Raw genomic sequence first — 21833 nt, 5'->3', positions numbered from 1 at the left:
TAGGTCCATGTGACACTGAATATTCAATTTGTATTACTGTTCCAATACCTGAAAATATTAACCAGAAGATCCTCCTAGTCAATTCTACATTGCTCGCTGCTAGCAATGTCAACTAACCTCTTATTCAACTCCTAAAGACACGTCAAGACTCTATACATTGGTAATTCACCTGCAGGCATGAATTCACGAAGGACTTCTGGTATGACTACTCCCTCTTCTGTCTGGTAGTTCTCCAAAATGGCACAGATAGTTCGTGTAGTTGCACACATGGTAGCATTGAGCATGTGAACATACTCAACCTGTCCAAGAAAAAATAGTAAAACTGTTACACTGATATCTCTCCCTGTGTATGAGGGGTGACACAACAAACACATGGTCAAGTTGACACTTAGGGTGCACAGGTTTACCAAAATGGCTAATCATACTGACATTACCTTGTCCATCATCTTCTTAGTCTGCCCATAGCGGATTCGAAGGCGGCGGGCCTGGTAGTCTGTGCAATTTGAACAAGACACTAACTCACGGAATGCACCAGAGGCTGGGAACCATGCCTCCAAGTCCAGCTTCTTACTTGCAGCATGATTGAGAGACCCTGAAAGAGAAAAGGGGAAAATATTACAAACTGAGCATAGATTTTATTGGTTCAGTCATACAATGTTTTGTAGAACTTGAACTGCACAACACATTATAAATGCAATTAATTACAGGAACCAGTTGCAGTAAGGAGGCCAGGGTTTACATCCCTGCGTGGAGTTTGCATGTTCTCTCCGTGTCTGCATGGGTTTTCTCCCACAGTCCAAAGACATTCAGGATATGTGGAATGGCACTGCTGAATTAGTCATAATGTGTTGGTCTTCACCCTGTGATGGACTGTTACCTTTGTACAGGAATTGTTCCTGCCTCATGCCAGGTGCTTGCTGGAATAGGTTTCAGCCCCCAACGACCCTGCTCAGGATTAAGCCAACAACAAGAAAAAAAATGTTCCCACCATGGCGGAAATCATAATGAAGATTCAAATAGTGATGGTGTGTGAGGTAGCAGACACTCTACTGATTACTTATGGGTAATCTGAATCCACTCTTCCTATACAACTAAATGAAGTGCAATGTCTATGCATGTTACACAATGGCCAGAATGTTGACTCCTGAAACGAAGCACCACCACATCCAAGATTTCATTTTCAAAGAGAATTTTTAGCTGATAACTTTGGACTGGCAGAAATTTTACAAAAAGAATCAAGGTCCATACTAGTGCACTCAAGATCATTTCCACAGTTTGTTATGGTGTTCAGAATGTTTTCCATATTGATTACATGTCTCAAAAGGCCCATAACAACTTGTCAACATTACGCTGGTTAGGTTTGCCATTTTCTGCAGTTACTAAAGGAAAAGCTGCGATGAACAATGTACCTTCTGCTTCATGACAACATCCTTACTCACACTGCATTCATGGCAAAGTTTCACGTAGCAGACATTGCACCCAGACAGGTGTACTGCTTATCCTTTTAGCCAGATTGGGGCTCAATAGGCCTATCACCTGTTCACCAATTCGAAGGGCTGCATCCATAGGACACACTGTGCTGATGATGAAGGTGTTAAGATAGAGAGAGAATGGTCACACAAGCAAGGCAAAATATTTTATGTGAGGTGTGTAGAAAAGCTTTGTGAAGTTTATTAGCGATCACAGAGATTATGTTCAAAAATAAAACCGGTTTGGTTTTATTGCTTTTTCTCTTGATTGGTCAGACTAATTTGTTCTAAATTTGTGCATCTTTAACAGCCTTTCAATGACACTTTTCGTCAAGATTTGTTCCTTGCTGCCCCCTAATTCTGCTCCTCATTGGTAAGGTCAGTATAAAAATCTACAACACCCAAACACCATTTACAGTCTTCTGTAATGCTTAGACATTTCCTCAGCAAATCTGCAACCACACTCAGTACAATGCATCCTTTGAATATTCCCACTCGGGTGCAAGTTTTAATATACCACAGGATTTTGGAACAATGGCACTAACAGACAGAAAGGTTCTTAAATTAAGGGGCGTTCCCAACACTTCCAAAACGTAAAATTAAGCACATACCAGACACAATGTTCACAATGCGATACGGAATGCCCAGAGACTGGTAAAACTCCTCGGCAGTAGCAATCATCTCGTCAAACATTTCCCAAGACTTATTATCATGGGGGGAGGCATAAACAAACTGTTCAATCTGAAAGAGAGGAAGAGCAACTTGGGTCAAGTGCTTCAGTTCATGCTATGTATAATGAATCACGCAGATGAAAACAACTCCTTGGGCTGATTTGTTTTCAATCCTATTTTTTGTAAAAATTGATCTATACGGAATGATTAAAATAAAATAAATACAATTAAAAAAAAAGAAAACAACTCCTAATTTCAAACCTTACTGATACATATTATATACGGTAGTACTTGACATTCAGTGTACAAACATAAAAGTCACTAAACAAAGAACTTAAAAAAATGTCAGTTCCACTTCACATTTATTTTGTGATTTTCACACTAAAAAGGAAACCTAGCTGCAGTACAGCTGGGGCAAACCCAATTTATTATGGTGCTACAGATGATGCAATTTAAAAACTGCAAATAGGACTGTTGGAAAAGTTATGGGGAAAGTTGGGTTGACTTGATGCAGGTGTACAGCCAAAGAGTAGATGTATGTTAATACCCAGTGTAGCTAAAGTGGTTATCATGAGATCGTTCTAGAAATATTCATATTAAGATTCCAAGAAATGTTATCTTTGGCATTTGATATGAGTGCCATAACATTCTGTGTTGCTCTGGTCTGAAGACAATCTGCCATTGTGAAAAACTAGCAAAATAAATAAATAAATAATTGGGAGTGTGGTCCCCTCGACTTATTCATATACTAAGATAGGGGAAAAGGTCATCACAACCACTTCCAGTTGTGCAGTATTTCTCAAATATCATATCTCTTTGTTTCATCATAACTAATTGATAGCATTGATACACAATCTTTTATCTCTCTCTATAATCAAACTTTATATTAAAATGATATTTTCATACTAGGGAGGTTGAAAACGGTGGTGGAATTTTTTCATGATTACATATGCATTACCTAGATTACGTGCAAAGTAAAAAGAGTTATAGTCACCTAAAAACAAAAAGTTTTAGTATTATATAACTGTTGCACTAAATTGCTATAGGTAAAACTGCATTTAGCTACATTTATTTCTGACAATGATGGCGGAAATGAAAAAAAAATAAAAATAAATTAAATGTATTATCAGGAACATGAAGGGGACGTAGCAGCTTATTGTTCCCATTACATCTTTATATTTACATTGCATGTTCAATGTTTACACGTTATTGTTAAACTGATGATGTATAAATTAAAATAAAATTCATAATAGTTATTGAAAGAATATGCGTTATATTGAATACAGTTTTTAATATCATGCACACATTTATATTTCCATGCTACAAAAAATTCAGGTGAAGTAATTTTTTTCAAATTTCATATCTGTTTGCTTTTTATCACTATATAAATATCTATACAAAATTTGAATCATCTACCTGTAATTATAACCATAGATTTTAAAATTCGCAAAAGTACTTCAAATCATATTATATGATATCATCTACTGTTAAATTCTGCTCCGTACTTGTAGAATTTTTATTTTTATACTGTATTGAGGAGGGCAGCATGGTGGCGCAGTGGTAGCGCTGCTGCCTCGTAGTTAGGAGATCTGGGTTCGCTTCCCGGGTACACCCTGCGTGGAGTTTGCATGTTCTCCCCGTGTCCACATGGTTTTCCTCCCACAGTCCAAAGACATGCAGGTTAGGTGCATTGGCGTTTCTAAATTGTAGATGTGTGTGCTTGGTGTGTGTGCCCTGCGGTGGGCTGGCACCCTGCCCGGGGTTGGTTTCCTGCCTTGCGCCCTGTGTTGGCTGGGATTGGCTCCAGCAGACCCCCCGTGACCCTGTAGTTAGGATATAGCGGTTTAGATAATGGATGGATGTATTGAGGATTTGTTCTGTTCTGTGTAGGAGGTTCTGTGACCTCCTTCTTTTTGACACTCACTGCACGCCCAGCCTACCTGGAAAGGGGTCTCTTTTTGAACTGCCTTTCCCAAGGTTTCTTCCATTTTTTCCCTAGAAGGGTTTTTCTGGGAGTTTTTTCTTGTCTTCTTAGAGAGTCAAGACTGAGGAGCTGTCAAGAGGCAGGGCCTGTTAAAGCCCATTGCGGCACATCTTGTGTGATTTTGGGCTTTGCAAAAATAAACTGTATTGTATTCAGTAAAAGTACTACTTCCGGTTGTTGGAAATGGCCCAAAAGTTGATAGGATTCCATAATTTTGATATAAAGCAGGTGTACAAAATTTCATTGAACGAGGTCAAAGCGTTTCCAGTTATTGTGTTTACAAAGACATAATTTCAAAAATGGTATTTTCGAATTCAGGAAGGTCTAAAACATCAAGATTCATCAAAATCTCAAGGTTGCATTTTTTCATGATTCCTAAACTTTCTCTATACTGACACCCTACACCTTGGACATGTATTTTACATGCAAGAGAGTTATCCGTCATGTTATTTAGAAGATCAAATAACTAAAAAAAAATGACAAACTCACCTTCTCAAACTGGTGCACACGAAAGATGCCTCTGGTATCACGGCCGTGAGAGCCTACTTCCTGTCGGAAGCAGGTGGAGATACCAGCAAATTTGATGGGTAGGTCTTCAGGCTTCAGCCACTCATCTCGGAGGTAGGCAGCAATGGGCTGCTCTGAGGTGGCAATTAAGTACTTCTCATCAATGCTACTGTCATCTGATTTCTCACTTCCCTTACCAATAACCTGAAGAGTCAACAGAGAAGATAAGCAATACTGTTCCATTGCTCAGGGTGAGCAAACATTTTCCCAAAATTACTAACTTACCTTGTACAGCTCTTCATCAAACTGGCTGAGCTGTGCCACCTCTTGCATGACCTCCTTTCTCATGAAAAAAGGTGTATAGATTGGTGTGTAGCCACGCGTGTGCAGAATCCTCAGGGCATAGTTGATCAGTGCTTGCTCCAGGAAAACCAGTGGTCCCTGCATACAGAAAATCAGGCAGTAGCAGGATAAGAGTCAGATTCCTCGAGCTAGAGGACTGTGAGTGACCTGACTTAAACAGTCATTTACCTTTAGGAAGTAGCCTCTGCTCCCTGCCACTACAGCAGCCTTTTCTCCTTCATACCCATCTACCATTACAACGATATCAACATGTGAGTACTTCTTCTGCACCGTACAGTCTCCCCAGGTCTTCTCTACTTTATTATCTGCATCCTGCAAAGAAAACCACAAGAACTGGTTAAAAGCTGGTGGTGATGAGGAGTTGGGGACGCCACAATACCATCACATCATGAAACATCATAGGTTCAGTATTGTACCCAAAGAAAATTAGATTTAGCACTTACATCAGTCAAGCACAATGGTAAAACAACTGACATATGAAGCGAATAATATTGACTTTCACCTTACAATGATACCTGTCAAGGGGTGGGATGTATTAGGCAGCAAGTGAACAGTCGGGTTTTGAAGATAATGTATTGGAAGCAGTAAAAATGGGCAAGCATAAGGATCGGAGCGACTTTGACAAGGGGTACAATTGTGATGACTAGATGACTGGATCACAGCGTCACCAAAATTGCAGGTTTTGTGGGATATTTCCAGTATGCAGAGGTCAGTGCCTACTAAGAGTGGTCCAAGGAAAGATAACTGGTAGGTACCCAATTGATGCATGTGGGGTGCAAAGTCAAGCCCATCTGGTTCTATAACCACAGAAGAGCTACTGTTGCACTAATTGCTGAAACACTTACTGCTGGCCATGAGAGAAAGGTGTCAGAACACAAAGTGCATCACAGCTTACTTCATACAGGGCTGTGTAGCTGCAGACTGCACAAAGTGCCCATACTGACCGTTGTCCACTGTCGAAAGCACCTACAATGAGCATGTGTGTGTCAGAACTAGACCAAGGAGCAATAGGAGGAGGATGCCTGGTCCAATGAATTATGTTTTCTTTTAGATTATGTGGACAGCTGAATGCGGGTGCCTTGTTAATCTAGGGAAGAGATTTCTGCAGGATACACTATGGTAAGAAGGTAAGCTTGGTGAGGCAGTGTGATGCTCTGGGCAATGTTCTGCTGGGAAACGTTGGCTCCTGCCATTTATGTGGATGTACCACCTACATAAAAATTGTTGCAGTTGCAGACCATGTACACTTGTTTATGGCAACGGTATTCCTTTATGGCAGTGGCCTCTTTCGGCAGGATAATGCATCCTGCGACACACACCAAAATTTTTTTAGGAATGGTTTGAGGAAAATGACATTTAGTTCAATGTGTTGACTTGGAATCCAAATTCACCAGATCTCAGTCTGATCGAGCATCTCTGTCAGATCTATGGAATCAACTTGTAAGACTTAAAAGGTCTACTGCTAACGTCTTGGTGTCAGATACCACAGGACACCTTTGGAGTTCTTGTGGAGTCTGCGCCTTGATCGATCAGAGTAGTGCTAGGAGGTATACCGATTCATACTGAAAACCATTTTTTATTTTTGTTATGATATGGATTTTTCTTATACCGCAACACCAGTTTAAATAGCCTAAACAACGTTCAGAACATGGCGAGGAGGGAAACTGTTTAAGGGGAGGACCTTTTTGACTGCTACACCGCTAAACATGCATGCAACGGAGTACATGTGTTAGTGGAGGTATTAAGCGGTGAAAATGGACAGAGAACATTCCAAAACTGAAGCTGTAGAGACGATAAAGTTGAACCCGATGACACAGAAGAACTTTTGCTGAAAAAAGGAGTCATGTCTGTTGTCTGGAGATACTTTGGTTTTGAAAGGTTGGATGTGGACCAAACAACTATTTACTGCAAATGCTGTCGAGCTGAAGTGGTCGCCGGAGGCAGCAACACAAGTAATTTGCTGCACCACCTTAGCCGCAAACATGCTTTGGAGTACCATGAAAAAGCTAGAGGACACTCGAGTCAGACGTCATTTGCAGACGTGTTTGCCGGAGGTACTGCCTACGACAAAAAAGCAAGCGGTGGATCGAGATAACCAACGCCATTAGAATCCATATAGCTAATGTGTCAGTGGACAGAGATTGTTAACATTAACAGAAAGTGTAGTTGGTTTACAAAAAATATTTACTATTTATTCCTTTTCTCAGAAGTGTTCAGCGCAATACAACTTTTGACAAGCACCTCTGGATATTTTACCAAGTCTAAAAAGCCTCTTTGGATGGTTGAAAATATGTTGTCAAAATTATAGTTTAAGTTGTTTGTAAAATTTGTTCAATAAAAAGGTTTTATATTTTGACTGCAGCTGTCATGCAGTGTGATTCCTTCTCTCCATTAGTGCCACCCTCTTGAAAACTATCACTTTATGGGGCAAACCTTTATTAATACTTGCGTGCACATTGAAATGTTTTTTTGTACAACGTACAGTTCTCATGACAGTGGAATGGGTTATTCTTAGCCAGTCTACTGCAGTAATTGCAATGGAAAATGTGGTTAACATCCACTCATGCATAGGAAAAAAATACTGTTGAATACCATGAATAGAATTTTGGTCCTACCGCCCAGCACTAGATCAGAGCAGTTTGGGTGGCACAAGGGGACTGATGTTATATTAGGCAGGTGGCTTTAATGTTGTGGATGATTTGTGTATGTATATACAGTACACAAATGCTATTCTTAACTTTTATTGATCATGGTGCTGGAGAAAGGGGAGTTTTACATGTTGAATGGACAAGCAAGCAACATTTTCACTTACTCTGTACATGTGACAGTGTGACTACAACAACTATTACCACTACTACTAAAGATTGAATAAGTAAACATTGTGATTTTTATGAATTATTTTAAGAACAGTAATTCAACTTTATAATACATTTCAAAGTATTACTCAATCTCTTATCTAAAAAAGTTAACACAAATGTTGCAATCTATTACACCTTTTAAACCATTTTATCTCTGGGACAGTACTTGTGAGGTGAGCTTATAAGTCAATAACAGGGCTGTCAACCAACAAAGGAAATTAGAAAGTCTCATGTTAAAAACATATTATTTAATGAATATACAGTATATGGATGTGCATTTCAAATTACTTATTAAATTTACATACAATAGGAAAGCATCTTGAATATTGCGTCTCAAATACTGATAAAAATTCAAATGAGGCAAGTCAAGAGCATCCTGTCATAGCCTGCTTTCTTTCTTATTTTTTATTTTGCAGTTCAGTCCAGATTTACAAATCATATAACTCTGGCCAGACAGGATGAAGCAAGCAAACCACTTGCAGGATGATGTAGGTGAAAACTCTTGCTGAGTTCAGAGGTTGGCCATCTAAGGGAATGTAGCAGTATTTTGCTTGGGAACTACCAATAAAACAGAATGCTTTAAAAAATTTTCCTGCGGGTATCAATGGTGTATTCCCTCACCTTTAATAAGGAGTTCTGCCACAAGAAAATGAATGTTCTAGGAAAAAGCAAAATCATCTGACTGACAATGCCATGTGCTTTGCAGTGGGTGACAGGTGGAACTGTGCTTAATGCTGCTCGATCCGTTGATTTTGAGAATTAATTCTTAGTGGAACATATAGTTTCTCTGTTTGTGTTAGCTTCATCCCACATACCAAAGTTAGAGTGAATGGTGACCCCAAATTAACCCCCAAGTATTGTGAGTGTATCTCCTATTTTGCCTTCAGTTTTGCTGGGACAGGTTGCTTTTTTCTGAACTCCCAAACATGCATTCAAAACATGGATATCACCCACTTTACTGATGCAGCAGTGTTAGTAGTAGTAGTGGTCTAGATCTAATTATGCAATTTTCATTACGCTTTAACTTATTAAGTTTATTACACAGAAAATCACCCGAAAAATCCTGGACCATCGAGAAGTGTACGACATGAAGAATCGCCTTTGCGCCGAACTGGAATCGTCCCCGCATAAATCAAAGTCATTCAGAAAATCTGGATCTGCATAATTAGATCTGAACCACCCTGTATGGTTCCTTTCACTGCAGTCTGTCATAACCATAAACCTGTTTACCACAGCTTCCTTTTCACTAACCCAGAGTATAGCTCCACCATTTCTATTCTTTCAGTATCAGCGTGGAATAAACCTTGGGTGCTATAATATACCCTGGTGTTGTTCTTGTATTATCTATCAATCAGTCCAGTTCCAAATCCATTCCTTGTCCCTTTACACTCTGCCTCTTTTCCAACTAGATGCTTTACCAGTGTGGCACAACCTCCCTTTGCATTTCAGCAAACACAGACAACCGGTTCTCTCTTACCCCATTCCTGTAATTCAATACCACCACTTGTTACTACGTCTTTCTCATTTACACAAAAGCTCTGTATTTAGAAGCAGAGTTTAGGTTGCCAGCTGTTCTGTCTCACCTCATCGTTGCTGATGGGAACAGATGGATGAAGAAGGTTGCCAATCTCTCTCAGGTGCTCAAATCGTTCTCCCTCCAGCTTTATCCTCTCAGCATCCACCTCTGATATTGCTGCATCTATCAAAATACGAATCTTCTTAATCTGTGTCACCGTTAAGCCCTGAGAGGAGGGGGGAAAAAAACCCACATGAAATTATACAGATGACTTATTACAAACATGCTTTCAATGCTTAGGAACATATTTTAGAACACTGTCTCTTTAATGAAAGATTGTTACCCAGTGCAACCTAAGGACACATAGCAAGGACAAAGGAATGTTGCACCTCAAGCAGCAATGCATAGTGATCACACATTCTTTCACACCCAGAGTAAACCATCAGTCAACAATCAGCTTAGGTAGAGACTTACAGACAGGATCTCTGCTGTCAGTTCATCCACATTTTGGGCATTCTCAGGAAGGGCATCATCCTCACCAGCAGGCTCCTTTTTCTGGAAGGGACACAAAAATATAAACTTTAGTATCTAGACCAGGGGTCTCCAACCTTTTATCCCCCGAGAACTACTTTTACAAAATGAAAATGGCTGAGAGCTACTCATGTTTTTCTAATGTTTATTCTCATATTTTATTTCAACCCAAACAAGCTGAATAAGCTTGTTTTGCCTGAACATTTAAAAAATGTTGAGTGTCCACAACTCACATTTTGCATTAAAACATCACAAAAAAATATTTAGTTCACCTCCATGTGCATTTTGTATGTCTGTATGCATTTTCTAGTGTATCTCACACTATGAATTAAAACATGAATGCTGTAAAAACACAACAATACAATTACAAATACACAGATCTGACTTATTCATTTGTCATTTTGTTCCATGTCACTGTTTCACTTCACAAGAGTATTCACAGGTCCAGTTGCATGTGTGATGGGTTTTTTAGTTAGTGAGATGACTGACAATGCATGGAGTCAACAAGAGAGGCAGGTGTATGGTGGAGTGGAGCCACTTAGGTTCACTCTTATGGAGTCATTTAAATGTTCGTCTGTCAGTCTTGTTCCGAACTTTGATTTCATGACATTCATGTCAGACTCACAGAGGTAAGGAGACCCAAACAAAGCAGACATTTTCAGAGCTGCTTGGTGAAGATTCTTCTAGTTATCTGGCTCTACTGAGCTCCAGAAATGCTGAGAATGCTGTTGAGACTTTAACTGTACATTATTTTGAAGCTTTACTAATATATAATTTATGAAATGCAATGTCTCTCTGTCTGTATGTCTGTCCGCTTTTCACGAGAGAACTACTTAACTGATTTAGATAGTTAATTTTCTATAATTTGCTTGAACATTCCGGTTGATTTTGCGACATCTCTCATTTCGCTATGTATCATAGTACCGATTTATTTGCGCAAATTCGAGAAACATGCAACGGTTCAGGGGGAGGGGCCTTTCTCACTCACTCACTCGCTCGCCAGCTTCAGGGCGTGTTCTTTAACTCCACTTAGCTAGCGAACGAGAGAACAACAGAATTCAACTTTGTTTGATATTTAAAATAAAGTGTTACTTAGGTCTTGATGAGTTTGAGTCCGGATATTCTCAAGTGTATGCCACACTGAAAAGACAGATTGCAATTCAGATTGTGGATTGTGATTTTGTGTTAAAAGGACCGTGATACTATTTTTTGGAAAGATCGCCCACCCCTAATTTGACTAATCAAGTTTTCAAATTTATGTAGGATTCATTAACCCTTTGGCGACGCTACTTGGAAAGTGGTTGCGAGCTACCGGTAGCTGGCGAGCGACGTGTTGGAGACCCCTGCTCTAGACGATTAAAGAAAAGAGCACATCCATCAGAACTGTCTATGTTTCTGTTCTGAGATAGGCACTTGGTCTGGGCAGCATAAATCAAACATCAAGCACCTGTTCTGCCAGTTGAATAGCAATTCCATCATTTATCAATACTGGCAGTGTTACCATTCTCCACCATATCACATGCAATTACTGAATGAATGGCGACAACTTATTATTATTATTTTATTTTTTTACCTTTTTCCAATTATGTTTCTAAATGCAAGTCAAATGGAATACTGTGAAGTATACTGGGAGAAATGGATACATGATCTATTTTCTTTCTGCATGTCATAATGATACCCACTTCTGATGTGATGGCAAAACAATGAGGATATATTTGTGATTTCAAGGCATTTACTACTCAACTACAGCAACTACACAAAAGACAAAGAAACTGTTTACTTTTTAGTACTCAGTGAATATTTTTTCATTTTGTAGATGAATTTTGAAGCAACTCATCTTCCAAGTTTTCTTTCCACAAAAAGCATATAGACGTATTTATTTATTTATCTGATGCCTTTATTACAACACAGTAGCACACTGCTTAATGTTACTGCTTCCTAGCTCCACAAAACTTGGTTCAAATTCAGGACTGACCCCTGTGCATTTTCCTCCCAGTAGTCTGGTCCCCATACACAAAAGATATGCACATAAGGTTAGCAAATGACACTGTAAATTAGTCTGCTATGACTGAATGTGTGTGGGAGTTTGCCCTATAATGGACTGCCACCCCATCTAGGGTTAATTCCTGCCTTGGGCTTAATGGTGTTGAAATGGTTCTTGTGATTCTGAACTAGATTAGTGGGCCAGAAAATGGAAGGATGACAACTACCAACCAAACTATATGATCACAAATGTTAACAAAATTCTACTATGAGAGTACTGCCAGACAAGGCACTCACAGATCCTCTGGCAAAAACTGTTCATGAAACTCCACTAGTGGCCATTATCAAATCCCATTTAAAGTCACCTTTTCTTTCTTGCATTTTAAATAGATAATACCAGAATATTGATTAATTAAATCTCTAATCTCAAGTTCACCTCTTCTGTATTGACTGATCATACACTTTGTTGTTGTGAACTACTGTCATTTGATTTATTTTATATATATAGCACAGGCCAAAAGTTTGGACACACCTCCTCATTCAATGTGTTTTCTTTATTTTAATGACCATTTACATTGGTAGATTCTCACTGAAGGCATCAAAACTATGAATGAACACATGTGGAGTTATGTACTTAACAAAAAAAGGTGAAATAACTGAAAACATGTTTTATATTCTAGTTTCTTCAAAATAGCCACCCTTTGCTCTGATTACTGCTTTGCACACTCTTGGCATTCTCTCGATGAGCTTCGACAGGTAGTCACCTGAAATGGTTATAAAAAATGGAGGTGTGTCCAAACTTTTGGCCTGTACTGTATATATTGTGAGAGATGGCCGGCAGTTCATCCCGCCAGCTAGATGGAGACTTCCCTGCAGCTTAGAGGTGCCCCGGATTCCTGAAGGGCACCATGGGAGATGGAGTTCGGCTTCACAGCCCTGCTGGGTGCCGTGGGTGCTGCCGTGTGACGCTGCAGGAAGACAGGGGGATTTTTATTTTCCCTATAGCCCGGAAGTACCCCCAAGTCATGGGGACAGAAGAACAGAAGTACTTCTGGGCTGAAGAACAAAATGTAAGTCTTGATCTGACCCGGAAATGCTATTGAATCACGTGGACTGAAGGACAGGAGCACTTCCGGGTCACAGACTATTTAAAGGACTATGAGAAACCCAGCAAGTGGAGCCAGAGTTAGGTGGTAGAGTGACGGAGCTGCTGGGAGAAGAGGAGGATTGATTTATTGTTTATTTGTATTGATTATTGTTGGAGAATTGTGGCATGTGCGGTGATTTGTGCACTTTATTGAAGAAAAATATTAAAAGATTCTTCTTGGTGCTTTTACAAGTGTGTCCTGGACGTCTGTCTGGTGGGTTTCATGGGGCAACAGCGACTCATAGTGTCACAATATATATTTTATGTTAACTTTATTTCAAGAAAGTAGCATAGTATACAATCAAGCAGATTATCTCAAAATCAATCTAGAAAAACCTAACAAAGATGGAGAAAGAGAGGAGACAGCCAAGAGCCTAAAATAGATAAATAAAAAAGTTTCCAATATCAAATAGGACAGAACATTAATTACCCACCGCGTTATAAAAGGTGGTTGGGATTCTTTCAGTTAAGCAAGATAATCCTATGTGCTAGTTGTGAGGTATCAGCTATTAATATCAATTCATCATTGCCCATATCCAGTTTAGGCTCATCTGGGAGTCCACCATACATAGCTGTTAATGGGTTAGGAGTAAGTGTTAACACTAAAGCCCTCTGATAAGTTATTAAATATTTTTGCCAAAATTATGTTCATTTAGTGGATTCCCAAAACATATGGTCATATGCTGGTGGGACTAGAATGGCGATGCTCACAAGTTGGATCTTGCCCTGGATAAATTCTAAAATGAAATAAGTGTGATCGATAAAAAATTACAAGTTAAATTATTAAGCACATGGAGCATAGTGTATTCAATGTACGGCTGAAGATTGAGTACAGAACCAAGCTCAAAATGTTTCATTTTATTTTATACAATTTAAAGGCCAAACAGGTTGAGTGACTTGCTCTGGGTCACAGAATGAGTCATTGGCGGGCACTGAACCAATCATTTTTAACCTAGACTGCATGCCAGACAACACCCCTTGCAAATACATAAAATAAATATTTATTGTTTGAATTAACTTGCTTATAATCACTCAGTGGCAGAGTGGTGAAAGCTGAACCAACAACTGCAAGCTCTTATAAACTAGGCCCATCCATACTGGGTACCCACAAAGTGGCATTATACAATGCCAGTGACCTTGAAATCTGAACAGCTTAACATGTCGGCATAGACTAGTGCTGTGTCTTCACAGAGTTTTACACCTGTTATTCATTCTGCTGGATCACACACACCCATCCCCGCCAGTGCTGGATGAATTCTGTCACATCTGGGTGGGCCAACTTTCATTCACAAAGCCTGTTGTGTCAGATCAAGTATCTCTTACCTTCATCTTCTCGCCTATTGTCTTGCTGCAGAGGTTTTTCATTTTGTTCAGGTTATCGGCTCGGAATCTGCCTGAAGAACGAAAAAAATAATAATAATAATTGGTGACTCATGACAAGAAGTACTGCCAACACCTCTGAAAAGTTGGGCTAGACTCTTATTTACTTGCTGAATTTCATGATCAATAGTGCTGCCAATAATTTATTTTTATTAATTAAATATTTCAATCAATCATCAAATGATTTTTTTTTCTTTGACCAAAATAGTGATTTTTCCATCTTCTAAACAGTAAAACACATCCAGTGACTTGTGTTCTCAAAACTGTTTTTACCTTAGACGTGCTTTTTGTTATTTTGGAAGTCTAGTCTTGGAGCTCATATTTGAAAACTATCCCTGATGTCACAATATGTAATGTCTAGAAGCATAAACATATAACATTTCAATCCAAAATTTGTCACTCTAACCTTCAGATATTAATTAGGGTAGTATGTAAATGTTTATCAATGACAGAAATATGTTCTGTTCCTCTCAGAGAAAAAAAATACTCCATCATCAAATGAATGATAAAGACTTTTCAAAAAGAGAAACCACATCGCATGCAGGTTTCAAATACCCGACCACATGTGGATTTCTTTAGTACAAAGCTGTGAGTCTGAACATACATTTGAAGTGCTAGAAAAATGCTTGCAATATCATTAGCAAATACAGAATGAGTTATTTATTTCCACCTGTTGTGTATGAAGAGGGTCCATTGAAAACTGCTCTGCACCCTACATGATTATTAAAATTCAGGTTCTTAGATTTCTTTACTAAGGGTGACAGAGGTGATTTCACACTGCTATTGGTCTAGTAAGGTGAAGCACTTTCAAAGCAGGCTGCTAAAATCCCCTTTGATTTCATTCCACAATGCCACTGAATGACATCACCAGTAAGTCAAATTAAAAAGAAATGCTGACAATAAAACTAGTGCACATGATATGAAAGGAATAATAAGAATCCTGAGTGATTTGGGTGCTTTAAGCCCAAATGTGGCTTTTCACTTTCATTTCATTGCAACTATTCAGAGCTTTACATGAAAAGAGAACAAATAAAAGTCAAAATCTGGTTTAAGCACTCAGATCACTCAGGCTTTTTCTTCTTTAACCGTATTCATGTTGATTAAATAAACTGACAATGGGACATTTTTCTATGGATATGAAGTTTGTATACAGCGTTATTATTCATTAAAAAAACTAATAATAAAGTAGTGAAAGAAGATATATGAAGTTCCACATTTCCTTCCACTGATTAGGTTCTTTGCCCTTTAAAAAGAGCTTTATACACTAATGATGGACACAAAGACACAATGAAGTGGATCTTATGGAGGGTAAACCCTGATGCCAAACCAACAACAACATTTATTTATATAGCACATTTTCATACAAACAGTAGCTCAAAGTGCTTTACATAATAAAAAATAGAAAAATAAAAGACACAATAAGAAAACAAAATAAATCAACGTTAATTAACATCGAATAAGAGTAATGTCCGATGGCCAGGGTGGACAGAAAAAAAAAAACTCCAGACGGCTGGAGAAAAAAATAAAATCTGTAGGGATTCCAGACCATGAGACCGTCAAGTCCCCTCTGGGCATTCTACCTAACATAAATGAAACAGTCCTCTTTGGATTTAGGGTTCTCACGGAAGGGCTTGATGATGATGGTCATGTAGACTTCTGCCTTTTAATCCATCCATCATTGTTGGAGCATCATGATGCTTTGAGTAGGTGGTGGTGGCGCAGGCCACCGGAAAAAGAAACAGAAGAGAGAGTAGAGGTCAGTACGGATTTTAGAGCCACCATGAATAGTTATTGTGATGAATTGAACATACAGAGTATCAGGATTAAGTTAAATTGAAGTTATAAAAAGGCCATGTTAAAGTAATGTGTTTTCAGCAGTGTTTTAAACTGCTCCACTGTATTTGCCTGGCGAATTCCTATTGGCAGGCTATTCCATATTTTAGGTGCATAACAGCAGAAGGCCGCCTCACCACTTCTTTTAAGTTTTGCTTTTGGAATTATAAGGAGACACTCATTTGAAGATCTGAGGTTACGATTTGGAATATAAGGTGTCAGACATTCCGATTATATAAGATGGGGCGAGATTATTTAAGGCTTTATAAACCATAAGCAGAATTTAAAAGTCAATCCTGAATGACACAGGTAACCAGTGTAGTGACATCAAAACTGGAGTAATGTGTTCAGATTTTCTTTTCCTAGTTAGGATTCTAGCAGCTGCATTCTGCACTCGTTGCAAACGATTTATGTTTTTCTTGGGTAGTCCTGAGAGGAGTGCATTACAGTAATCTAGTCTACTGAAAACAAACGCGTGAACTAATTTCTCAGCATCTTTCAGTGATATAAGCGGTCTAACTTTACTTATGTTTCTTAAGTGAAAAAATGCTGTCCTAGTAATCTGATTAATATGCGATTTAAAATTCAGATTACAGTCAACAATCACCCCTAAGCTTTTTACCTCCGCCTTGACTTTTAATCCTAATATATCCAGTTTATTTCTAATTGCCTCATTGTATCCGTTATTGCTAATCACTAAGATTTCAGTTTTCTCTTTATTTAACTTGAGAAAGTTACTATTCATCCATTCTGAGATAAAAGTCAGACATTGTGTTAGTGAATCAAGAGAATCAGGGTCACTAGGTGCTATTGATAAACCAGGCTAATGGAGGGTCATCTTTAGAGTTCATACATGCTAACAAAGGGTAAGTATTTAGAAAAAGGTTAAGATCCGCTCCACTGGTGTTACTAAGAATTGAAAAGGAATTAACCATCAACTAACTGAATGCAGTATGGCGATTGCAGGCAATATGGCGGTGTGGTTAAGGCTGGGAGTTCAAATCCCACTACCAACACTGTGTGACCACAAGCAAGTCACACCACCTGCCTGCAAAAGAAAAATCCAACTGTATCACAAATGCTGTAAGCAGCCTTGGAATAAAGTGTTTGCCAAATAATAATAATAAAGTAATAATTGTGATGCTGTGCTGAGACATTCCAAAAAAGAAGATAATGTATAAAATATTACAATAAATATCCTCAACATTCCCACTTCTGGAATTCATTTATAATATCCTTTAATTGACAATCTAAACTGAACATCTTCCTTTCCATAAAGATTCTTTTCTCAAAGGGCAAACGGTTGGCTTTTGAAAATGACTGGTATTGTTGATATTTTAGGACAAGACGTTCTTTAATGAAATCAACCAGGATACTTTTTAACAGACACCAAGACTCCAAATTTCTGCAATTTCTTTAGTATTCTCTGTATCTTAGAAACTACATGTTATAATCTGTGACATAGTTATCACTTCAGGCTCTCATCCAAAACATGACTAAAGCACTAAACAGACCAGCACGCTAACATTTTCAAAGTCTATACCGGCTACATGACAGCATACTTAAAGAGTGGTCCTTTGATGCTGGCAAAGAGGGGTTTCTTTTACATGTTCAGTGTTCACTTGCACCTCGCTATTTGTGCTGATAAAATTTGCACAGTTCCCACACTTGGTTTTTTAAGGTGTGCTGTTACTGTAAATATTCTAAGAATGGTTCTGCAAGTAAAATCAAAATAATACTTTATAATTAGTTATCCGTTTTACAATACATGGTCGTGGCGGCAATCCCCGAACCCGTTGGTGGACACCGGCGGTGAGGGATGCTGTCAAGCTGAAGAAGGAGTCCTATAGGACTTTTTTGTCCTGTGGGTCTCTGGAGGCAGCTGATAGGTACCGGCAGGCCAAGCGGAACGCGGCTTCGGTTGTTGCTGAGGCAAAACTTCGGGCATGGGAGGAGTTTGGAGAGGCCATGGAGAACGACTTTGGACGGCCGAGGAGATTCTGGTCCACCGTCCGGCGTCTCAGGAGGGGAAGCAGTGCAGTGTCAACACCGTATATAGTGGGGATGGTGCGCTGCTGACCTCGACTTCGACGTTAGGGTCGGTGGGAGGAGTACTTCGAAGACCTCCTCAATCCCACTAACATGCCTTCCAATGAGGAAGCAGAGCCTGGGGACTCTGAGGTGGGCTCTCCCATCTCTGGGACTGAAGTCACCGAGGTGGTCAAAAAACTCCTTGGTGGCAGGGCCCGGGGTGGATGAGATCGCCGAGTTCCTTAAGGCTCTGGATGTTGTAGGACTGTCTTGGTTGACACGTCTCTGCAACATCGCATGGACATCGGGGACAGTGCCTCAGGATTGGCAGACCGGGGTGGTGGTCCCCTCTTTAAAAAGGGGACGGAGGGTGTGTTCCAACTATAGAGGGATCACACTCCTCAGCCTCCCTGGAAAAGTCTATTCGGGGGTTCTGGAGAGGAGGGTCCGTCCGATAGTCGAACCTCGGATTCAGGAGGAACAGTGTGGTTTTCGTCCTGGTCGCGAACAGTGGACCAGCTCTTCACCCTTAGCAGAGTTCTGGAGGGTGCATGGGAGTTTGCCCGACCGGTCTACATGTGTTTTGTGGACTTGGAAAGGCATTCGACCGTGTCCCTCGGGAATCCTGTGGGGGTGCTCGGGAGTATGGGGTACGGACCCCTGATAAGAGCTGTTCGGTCTCTGTACAACCGGTGTCAGAGCTTGGTCCGCATTGCCGGCAGTAAGTCGAGCCCGTTTCCAGTGAGAGTTGGACTCCGCCAGGGCTGCCCTTTGTCACCGATTCTGTTCATAACTTTTATGGACAGAATTTCTAGGCGCAGCCAGGGTGTTGAAGGGGTCGGTTTGGTGGACTCAGGATTGGGTCACTGCTTTTTGCAGATGATGTTGTCCTGTTTGCTTCATCAGGCCGTGATCTTCAGCTCTCTATGGATCGGTTCGCAGCTGAGTGTGAAGCGGCTGGGATGAGAATCAGCACCTCCAAATCCGAGAGCATGGTCCTCAGCGGAAAAGGGTGGAGTGCCCTCTCAGGGTTGGGGGAGAGATCCTGCGCCAAGTGGAGGAGTTCAAGTATCTCGGGGTCTTGTTCACGAGTGAGGGAAGAATGGAGCGTGAGATCGACAGGCGGATCGGTGCGGCATCCGCAGTGATGCGGGCTCTGCATCGGTCTGACGTGGTGAAAAAGGAGCTGAGCCGTAAGGCAAAGCTCTCAATTTACCAGTCGATCTACCTTCCTACCCTCACCTATGGTCATGAGCTATGGGTAGTGACCGAAAGAACGAGATCGCGAATACAAGCGGCTGAAATGAGTTTCCTCCGCAGGGTGTCTGGGCTTTCCCTTAAAGATAGGGTGAGAAGCTCAGTCATCCGGGAGGGGCTCAGAGTAGAGCCGCTGCTCCTCCGCATCGAGAGGAGTCAGATGAGGTGGCTCGGGCATCTGATCAGGATGCCTCCTGGGCCTCCCTGGTGAGGTGTTCCGGGCACGTCCAACCGGGAGGAGGCCCCGGGGAAGACCCAGGACACGCTGGAGGGACTATGTCTCCCGGCTGGCCTGGGAACGCCTTTGGGATTCTCCGGAAGAGCTGGAAGAAGTGGCGGGGAGAGGGAAGTCTGGGCCTCTCTGCTTAAGCTGCTGCCCCCGCGACCCGACCTCGGATAAGCGGAAGAGAATGGATGGATGGATGGATGGTTCTGGTCATGGTACTACAAGAAAGACATAGCAGCACTTGAAGATTGTGAGGTGAGCAATCAGGCGAATCCCAGGACTTAAGGACATGACCTACAGTAACAAGACTCAGAGAAGTAAATCGATTTAGTTTTGAGCAGAGAACCTGGTGTTGGGACCTCATCCAGGTCTTCGAAAGTCTAACAGTAAATCCAGCAAAATTCTTCTAACTTAACAGTCAACTGTGTACTTGAAGACACCAGTGCAAATTAAGGGAAAGCATATTTAGGCCTGAAGCCAGGAAGCATTTCTTTAATGCAAAGCGTTGGGGGAATCTGAAACAAACTACCAAGACATGGAATTGAAGCAGAAACCTTGTCAAGCTTCAAGATGGATCTGGATGAGATATTGCAACAGCTTTGATATGCAAACAAGCTTGAAGGGGTGAATGATCTCTTCTCCTTTGTCAAACTTACGTGCTTACCCAAGCCTAAAGAGGGTTGAGAAAAGAGATGTGAAGTGGCAATTAGTTAGAATGTGCAAACCTGGATAATGGAAATTAAACTGTTTGCTGTTACAAATCTATGTCCAAAGCGGCCTTCTAGTCTAGTTTACTGTTTAGAATTCCTGTTGTACAGCATGGTTGGAATCGCGGAATAAATAAGTAAAAAGCTTGCAGTGACGATCGTAGGTAATTAAGTAATGACAGTTTTATGGAATAGATGAACACTGGTTCTACCCCCTAGACCTAAATCGGTGGCTCCCATTTTCAGACACACGTGGTACTTCCCTATTCTTCTGACCACAAGTTTTGGATGGGGACTTCTCTCCCTGTCTGATCTTTGACTGACGTGGTCCTTCTACCTACATACAACTCACGCTGCCTCTGGCGGACGCACTGCGGGCTTCGCTCTTACAGGCTGATTGCATCAGATTCACCGGCAGCACATGGACGCGACTTCCTGCTAAATAGTGAGCCACTGAACTGCACCCCTTCTCCACGGCCGATTGTTTCACTGTATTGCATAGAAACGAGGAGGCGACAAGTGACGTTAAAGCTGCGATCAGCACCACTGTCGGAAACAAATTTGTCGACATCAGTTCTAAATTAACAATCATGGCATTTTAGCCTCATGCACTCCGCGGAAACAACGTAAAGAAACGACACAGAGCGTTTGGCTCTAGCATATCGATCATGACAAAGGCAGAGAACATAGTGAGCCAGAAACCCTTATGAAGCCGTGTCCCGAGCCAACTTACACTTCCTCCACTCTCCGTCTGCCGCCACAAGCTTGTCTACCAGGCTGACATCCTTAAAGCGTTTGGCCTGCGTCTCTCTAATCTTGTCCGGATCTCCGCCTTTATCTGTACGGAACAAGTCCAAGTCGAGCACCATTGTAGATTCCGCGTTACTGTTCCGGCGCGAAGAAAACAGAAATTAAATTCGTCAAAGTAAAGAATACAACAGAGCAGAACCACAGCCCTGCTTCTCCCACAGCAACTGGAATGAGTAAGAGCAAGAGGAGGCGACTTCGCCGACAGGCGGAGGAAGCCTGTAACGAGCGAGCGCCTCAGGTGGTAGGATATGGTAATGCAGTCTTTAAATACTATGATACAGTACATCATAAAGTATTTGGCCACAGCCCCATGTCCAAATGTATTCCATTATTAATCTATGTTCTGATTCTGAACCAATTCAACTTTAATCAAACATGCTAAGGCCAGATCTATATTGCAGGGACCAATCAAAGATATGCAAGTGGATGATCCCTCACATAATGGTTTCCAAAATAGACGTGAACAACACTGAAGTACCTACCACAACATATTATAATGCCTCATTTTCCCATCACTCTGTGAACTGAGATTATAAATATAACACCAGGCCATGTCACTT

The 21833-nt window shown here is 40.7% G+C and overlaps 1 protein-coding gene across 1 annotated transcript; it reads right to left on the bottom strand.

Moving 5' to 3' along the window:
* Positions 1-131: 131 nt before the first annotated feature.
* Positions 132-21486, bottom strand: sars1 (seryl-tRNA synthetase 1). The gene is made up of 10 exons (XM_039749855.1): positions 21197-21486; positions 14353-14423; positions 9843-9923; positions 9436-9594; positions 5163-5306; positions 4917-5072; positions 4614-4835; positions 2081-2210; positions 435-592; positions 132-299 (listed from the first exon to the last, which is right to left on the bottom strand). The coding sequence occupies exons 1-10, from the start codon at positions 21330-21332 to the stop codon at positions 132-134; spliced, it is 1425 nt and encodes a 474-aa protein (XP_039605789.1). The 5' UTR covers positions 21333-21486.
* Between the last annotated feature and the right edge of the window lie 347 nt (positions 21487-21833).

The sequence above is a fragment of the Polypterus senegalus genome, chromosome 3, assembly GCF_016835505.1.
Source record: "Polypterus senegalus isolate Bchr_013 chromosome 3, ASM1683550v1, whole genome shotgun sequence".
Taxonomy (NCBI): Eukaryota; Metazoa; Chordata; class Cladistia; order Polypteriformes; family Polypteridae; genus Polypterus; species Polypterus senegalus.
This window is presented reverse-complemented; position numbering and strand designations above follow the sequence as displayed.